At 25.5% G+C, this 8154-nt stretch overlaps 1 protein-coding gene across 1 annotated transcript; it reads right to left on the bottom strand.

Annotated features, from left to right (window-relative positions):
• Positions 1-1350: 1350 nt before the first annotated feature.
• On the bottom strand, positions 1351-3144 carry LOC130814157 (CASP-like protein 4B1). The gene is made up of 3 exons (XM_057680209.1): positions 2882-3144; positions 2371-2506; positions 1351-1548 (listed from the first exon to the last, which is right to left on the bottom strand). The coding sequence occupies exons 1-3, from the start codon at positions 3121-3123 to the stop codon at positions 1351-1353; spliced, it is 576 nt and encodes a 191-aa protein (XP_057536192.1). The 5' UTR covers positions 3124-3144.
• Between the last annotated feature and the right edge of the window lie 5010 nt (positions 3145-8154).

The raw sequence follows: 8154 nt of genomic DNA, 5'->3' as shown, positions 1-8154 counted from the left end.
AAAATAACGTTTTCTCTCTAATCAATTACCCCAAATGTTGAAAGATTTGTATTACAATGACTTGCATTGACAAAGTGTGGAAATCTTAAATAAGTATTGTTGTGTTTTTCAATTATTGAGTGGACTTGGCCCAATTTCAACTATGAAAATTGCTCTTAAAACTCAATCATTGGGGAAGGAACAGCTCTGCCTTTGATGTATTAGGTCATTTTTTATTCAAATGTTGAACAACTCACTTTTATGAGTTTCATATAGATGTACATATAGATTGGATAACAAATGGTGACTAGTTTAAATTCGATTCACTTTTCATTTTAAGTAAATTAACTAGCATAACACTACAAAAAAGAGTCGGTTACATAAATTGAAACCCTATCAAGGTGAATTCGACTAAATTTCATCCAATTTCTGAAGAGTCAAAATTCCAATCACATTTCCAATCATCATATATGGTTGATTTGTCAAAAAATTTCAGACTAAATTTATGACTACCAAGTGGTTAGACGAACTTATTGCAGAATTTGAAATTCAAAAAGAAGGGAAATTTTCTGCACTTCAATTTTGACTAATCACCAACGACTTTTTGACTAGACGATTGGTCGGGAAAAAATTTGACCAACCATCTAGACGGTGATGGGTAGCTGACTTTATTATTTAATTTTTAATTATTTTAATAAACTTTTGATTGAGTTGCTTGTTTAATAATTCATATACATCAATTTTTTCTTTTTTTAACATATATACTTTTTCTATTTTTTAATAATTGCAATAAAAAAAATTGGCATACATTGAGTAAAAAATTAGAGTGGTAGAGAGGCAAAACAGTCAAATTTAGCTAACATGTCTATTTACATTGTCTATTTGTCCTCCAATTGTGTGTTATAAAAGTGAGTCACAACTTATAAGTTATAAAAAGAAACAGAGAAAGTATTTTAAAGTTAAAATTTATTGCTCATAAAATTCTAATAATATTGCTTGATTATCGTAAAATAAGAAGTATATATAGTTAACCACAAAATATAACTAAAAAGTAAAAAAAAATGTACAATTTTTAAATCTCAATTTAACCTTTTGTATGAATCGAACAAGAAGTGACAAAATAAACAATATGATTTCATGGTTTGTTACAACTTACAAGATGTTAAGGTGAATGTGCCCAAACCATTTGCATTAATTTATGACATTATGTTTTATATCAACCCAAAAAGCTCTTAATATGAATAATTAAGAGAATTAAACATTTTTCTTTTTCAAAAATATTTTTAGAAACCGATGTCAAATTTACAACGACAAGAGAAAAAATTGGCATTGAAGGCGATAAATTAAAAATGTTAATGGAAATAAGATTGGTTATGATTTAGATAACTCGGCGAAGAGATGATAAGATGAAATAAGTGCTGCAGAAGCAAGAGAAAAGAAGGCCAAAAAGGACATGCTAATGGCTGCAGCGATATGATCTAACGTTGGATCCCTGTATGCCAACTTCCTTGCCGGATTAGTAATTGCTGCTCCTACTGATGCTGATGAAAATAACATGTATGCCAAAACCTACAAAGATTAAAAATAGAAATTTTTAAACAATCACGGTGATTTGTAAATCATCATAAAAGACAAAAAACATATTAATAAAATAAGTAAAATATAAAAAGATAAATTACGATTTTAAAAAAAATCATTTTATTAAATCCTTCTAAATGGATGTGATTTATCAAGATGAAAAAAAACTGTTATTAACCTAGAATTACTCATTAAAAAGAACCAAAGATAAATTACTTATTAGGTATCATGATTATCACTTGAAAAGAGTTCAAATGATTCTTTTAGTGACCCTTGATTAAATTTATTTTTTTGTCCAAGAAAATTATAAGAAATGAGAAATAGAATATATAAAATTAATTTAATTTTTTGATATAATAGCAGAGCTAAAATATATATTATATTCTGTCAAAAGACGTAAAAGATTATGATATTTAATCATGCATGTGGACGGTTATTCAAATTTGAATTTGAACACTAAACAAACAAATTGCTTAATATAAAGTTGAAAGTATAAACAAATTAACAAGTTTGAGCCAAGTTTCTTCTCAAAACATGTTAGAATTTGTGATATATTTGTGATAGTTTTGTATATTTATTTTTTAGAAGTATTAAATATTTTTTTTATCTAAATTGTGTTTTTTTTATTTTATTTTTTTAAATACGTCACTGATAGATTGACTTTATTGATGGGATGGGTTAATCCAATAAATTAAGGATTGGGCTACCTTTATTAACGTTAATGATACGTTCTCTATCTAATTTGCTCTCAAAAATTAGTAGTATGTTGACAAATGACAAGGTCTAATAAAACACACAAAAAGATAGACGTACCTGGTCTCCAATAAAGTCTATCCAATATGCAAGTTCAGGTGTAATCACGTCGTTTCCTGTACGAAGCTCATGACCTTTTATCCCGACTTGCACCACCGTGTATACCATTGCTATTAAAGCTATTGCAAACCCATAACTGCGCCACATAAAAATGCTAAGTTAATTAAACCTCTTAAAATAATATACTAATAATACCACACGTTTTACAATTAGTTGTTAGTTGTTTGCAGATAAGTTGTTAGCTGATTTAGTTGATAGTTTGACACGTTTTAACCAACGAGTATAATTAGCTTTGTTGTTAACTTTTTTGTTAACTATTAGCTGATTTAGAATACTAAAATAAAAATGTGTCGAATTATTCTAATGTTAATTAAAAACAAATGTGGTTTTTGATCAAGGATGATCAACGTCATAACATAGGTAGACTCGGAACTAAATTGTTAGGCATACCTAACTTATATGTGCAACATGTAGAAAGTTAGCTTGGACGTGAGAAAGGGTGAATAATTACCTCATACTTTCAGTTAAATGGAAGCCAGGGAGAGTAGCAAAGAGAATAAAAGCCAAGAAAGAAAACACCAAAGCACAAGATCTTAAAATCAAAGCCAACACCCCTTTCTTCATCCAATCTTCCTTCTTCCATTTTTGTACATCAGACAATCCGCGAAAGTTCGATTCTGGCCTCGTCCCAGACCCGACCTCTACATCACTTCCTGGAGGCTGTGTAAGCTCCGGTTGTTGGTATTTGTTCATTGTGAAAATTTTGAAGGAAAATTAATATTTGCAAAAGAAATAAGATGTTAAATGATCATGAACTTTTAATAGCTAGAGACCTAATATATATTTATTTATCTTAAAGGTTAGTATATATAATTAAATTAATTAGAGATAATTAAGATTAAGTAAGTTTAGGAAGTTTGATTTAATCATCTATTAAAAGAGCAAAAGCTGTCTTGAAGCTAAGCCAAAGTGCTTGAAGGATCATTATGAACGTGCATTAGTAGTGGTGATGCATTACAATGTTAAGGCCGGTCTATACCACATTATTATTTTTATTTGTGTACTCTATAAAACTTAATTCAAGGGATAAATCTAAATTAAGTATTGTCACAAAATGGTCTCATTTTGATTTCTACAATAATTACTCGTGTATACGTCCGTGCAATGTATGATTAAGCAAATAAGAAGACAAATGAGGAGAAGGATATGTATATTATATTTTAAAAAATAATGCTTATATTTATTGATATGATCATTCGGTATATATTTTTCTAGGGAAAATTTAGAGGTAGAATTATGAATTCAGAAATAGATTATAAAAAAATTGTATGTTTAAAGAGATTGAGATTTTCGAAAGCGTGAGAATGAGAATTGAAAAAGGAAAATCCCTCTCATCAAAAAAAGCTATTCATCATAAAATGAAAATCCCTACCCATCAAAAAAAGTTATTCATTATATATTTTCATCAATTTTCATACACACACAAGAAATTCATCCACAACCTTTAATTTAGTTGCTTTTATACAAGAAAGTAAGAAGCTAATGCAGCCGAAAGTTACTAATTTAAAACTCATTTACCAATTAGCCTTTATTTTCAAGTGTAAAATCTAACATTATATATTCAAATTTAATATTTAGCGTCATGTATAAGAAAAACACAAATTTAATATTTAGCGTCATGCATAAGAAAAACACGTCCTACATCAACAAGTTTGATTATACTTGGGCCTATGCATATTTATTATGGAAACTTGGAATTGGGCTGTCCAACCTCCCCACAAGTGTCTAGTCAAGCTCTCGGGCCCAATGCATTATGTACTTCTATAAAACTTTCAGTTTGTTAGCTACTCAACCAAATGGCCCAATCTTATAATGTGGAAGAAAAAGGGCCACTGTCCTGTGCCAACGTGCTTACATGCCACCTTTCTCAGCCCAGCCTAATTACCAAAATCCAATCCTTTTTTCCGTTAATAAGTTTACAATTTTTTTAAGATTATTTTTTTGATTTATCATTTTAATACTTGTAATGTATTGAGAATTGACAATTTTAAATCCTTAGAGTAGGTATGCATTTTAAGTTTTAATGTAGTCATTTTAATCCACGGTAAATGAAGGTTAAGGTTTTGAGTAGGGGTTTTAAGTCTTGCGTAGAGATTTATATTTTAAATTGAGAAAATATTAGTGATTTATTATGTATATTCCTCTATTTTAATTTTATTTGTCAAAAGGGTTTTTCTAATATATACACCAAGTTTATAGGTGTAACTATCTCAATTTTTTTGTTATAGCTACTCTTTTGTACGCCATACAGCCTGGGCCATAAACAAATGATAAAAATTTTGAATTTTTTTAAAAATAATTCTTTAGAATTGTCATTTTAAAGTTTGATAGACCTTGAAATAAGTACTTTAAGTTTTGAAATGGACTACTTTGAACCCTTGGAGTAGCCACCTTAAGTTTTGTAGTAGTCATTTTAACCTTTGATGAATAATAAAGGTTAAAACTTGACGTAGAGACTTTAAGTCTAGGAGTATGGGTTTTAAGTGTCAAAATGGGCATTTTAAGTAGAATTAGTGTTTTAAGGCTTGAAATTGGTATGTAAAAAAAATTATTTTTTGTGAGTTGTACGGTCGCACACATGCGGCGGTTTCATTGAAGAATTTGTGTTTTTCTTTTGCAACAAAATAATAGAAATAATTATGAAATGTTTTTGAATTAGAATTCAGAGATAGTATTACTAAATTCAGTAAAATAAATCAATTTAGTTGAAGAGTAAGTCTTGGCTAATACTCCGAAGTCCTAATGATGTCTCTTTCTCCAAATGCGGGTTAGCTTAAAATAGTAAACCTTCAATACCGGTTTATTTTCTTTGCTTCATTTATGGGTATAGCTTTAATTAATTTATATATTATGAATGGTACACTCATTACTATTTAAATGAAAAATCATTTTGAATAAGCCCACATATAAATAACTAAAATTATTAAATGATGTTAACATAATATCTCAACCAACAAATATGGAAAGAAAGCCTTCCCAAGTATCGTGGTCTGTGGGTATTAGCAGTGGAGGATGTACAATGATGTAGAATGATGTAGATGTGGTTTGTTGATATCAATTAAATTTAAAATAAAATTGAATATTATATACAAATATATTCTAATTATGTTGACTGCTAGACATATAAATAAAATCAAATATTATAAATAAAATCAAATATTGTTTTAAGACCGGTTCTGAGCAAGGGCAAGTTGGGCCTACGTCCAAAGCCCATTAAAAAAAATTATAATTTGCCTTTATGAGAATTTGAATACAAACATATTATATGAAAGATAGAATTGTTAAACATTTAGCTAGGTCATAATACTTGTATTAAATACAATGTTTATTGATTTTAAACGTGTATATTGCAATAACTATATTATAATGTGCATAATTGGATATACACGAAATTCAAGTGGACTTTACGTCACTTAACATTAGTCCTATTTTCTTTCCTAATAAATACTTTTTAATTTTTTGTGAGTTTTCTTTTTCTACGATATATGAATTTTTATATTTTCGATTTGTTAATTTCCTTATTTATATTATTTTGTTTATGTGTTTATTTGACAAATTTTACTTGCGTTAATTTATTGGTGCGTACATACAATATATACTTTTTAAATCTATGTTTCGTTTTTTCTTTTTTTTTTTTTTGTTATATCTCATTGTGAAGGCCCATAATTAAAATCTCTCCCTAGGCCCTTAAAATCTTCCGACTAGCGTTCCACACATGTGATTAGAGATTAAAACCTTATTGGCACAATTTACTTAAGTTTTTTTTTAATTCGTCACTGTGATTGATTTGAATGCATATAGGGACTGAAAAATTTTGGAGCTTATAATAAGGGGAGCCTAGTTTATACAACAAAAAAATATTGAATATCTTAATATTTAATTCATAACCCAATCATAATACTATTAATAATTTAATTTATTTTTTTACTTTAATTTAATTTTTATTCCTACACATTAATAATTTTTCATAAATTTTTAATGCTTAAAAGCTCAAAGTCTCAAACAAAAATTAATGATAATAAATGAGACTTGACCACTATTATTAGGGAAATTTGCAAAGAAACACCTTTTAAAACCCCTTTTTCGTAAAGAAACACCTTTTATAATTTTTTTTGTAAGAAAACACATTTTAAGAGACTTTTTTTTAAAAAAACACCTTAAATCAGTTTCCGGTGACTTTTGTCAACTTTCCGGCGTTGACTATGCCAGTCAACGCCGGAAAGTTGACAAAAGTCACCAGAAACTGATTTAAGGTGTTTTTTTTTTAAAAAAAGTCTCTTAAAAGGTGTTTTTTTACAAAAAAATTATAAAAGGTGTTTCTTTACAAGAAAGGGGTTTTAAAAGGTGTTTCTTTGCAAAATAAATTTTTTTTTCAAAAAATAATATTAATAATAAAAATAAAAATAAAAATAAAAACAAAAAATTTAAAAAAAGTTAAAAAAAATTCATAAAAAATTAATAATAATAAAAAAAATAAAAAGTATAAAAAAATATAAAATAACAATAATAATAATTAAAAATAATAATAATAATAATAAAATTAAAATTAAAATTAAAATTAAAATTTTTTTAAAATAATAATAATAATAATAATAATAATAATAATAATAATAATAATAATAATAATAATAATAATAATAAATAATAATAATAATAAATATTATTATTCTTTTTTTTAAAAAAAAATTATTTTTTAAATTTTATATTTATTTTAAATTTTATTATTATTATTATTTTTTTTAATTATTATTATTGTTATTTTATATTTTTTATACTTTTTATTTTTTTTATTATTATTAATTTGTTTTTTAATTTTTTTTAACTATTTTTAAAATTTTTGTTTTTATTTTTTTTTTTATTTTTATTTTTATTTTTATTATTAACATTATTTTTTTAAAAAAATTTTATTTTTAATATTATATAAAAAAAAATTAAAAAAATTTTTTTAAAAAAATTAACAATAATAATAATAATAATAAAAATAATAATAAAAAAAACAAAGTAAAAAAATAATAATTTTTTTTAAAATTTTATTTTGTAAAGAAACCCTTTTTATAATTTATTTTTTAAAAAAAACACCTTTTAAGAGACTTTTTTTAAAAAAAAAACACCTTAAATCAGTTTCCGGTGACTTTTGTCAACTTTCCAGCGTTGACTGGCATAATCAACGCCGGAAAGTTGACAAAAGTGACCGGAAACTGATTTAAGGTGTTTTTTTAAAAAAAAGTCTCTTAAAAGGTGTTTTTTTACAAAAAAAATTATAAAAGGTGTTTCTTTACAAAAAAGGGGTTTTAAAAGGTGTTTCTTTGCAAATTTCCCTTATTATTATTGTTTAAATCACATCGATAGTACATTATTAGTAGAAAGGGAATAAAAATGACAAAAATAAATTGAAGTTATTAATAATAAATTCAATATAACTTAATTGCAAATTAATTTACAATACAACCGTAATCAATAGCCATAATTGATGCATGCTAAGTTAGAAAAGGAACAAATCAAATTATGAGTACGTTAGCTAATACACCTATTTCCATTTGTTACTTTATTCTCATCCACTTTTTTATAAATGGAATTGTAATTTTATAAGTTAAATAATTTTAATTGTAATTTTAAAATTTAAGTAATTTTAATTGTAATTTATAAACATTATAAAATTTTAATATTCAAAAAATATATATTAAGATGAATATGTCTAAGATACTAAATAAATATATTTTTCTT

The sequence above is a fragment of the Amaranthus tricolor genome, chromosome 5 (genome assembly GCF_026212465.1).
Source record: "Amaranthus tricolor cultivar Red isolate AtriRed21 chromosome 5, ASM2621246v1, whole genome shotgun sequence".
Taxonomy (NCBI): domain Eukaryota; kingdom Viridiplantae; phylum Streptophyta; class Magnoliopsida; order Caryophyllales; family Amaranthaceae; genus Amaranthus; species Amaranthus tricolor.
This window is presented reverse-complemented; position numbering and strand designations above follow the sequence as displayed.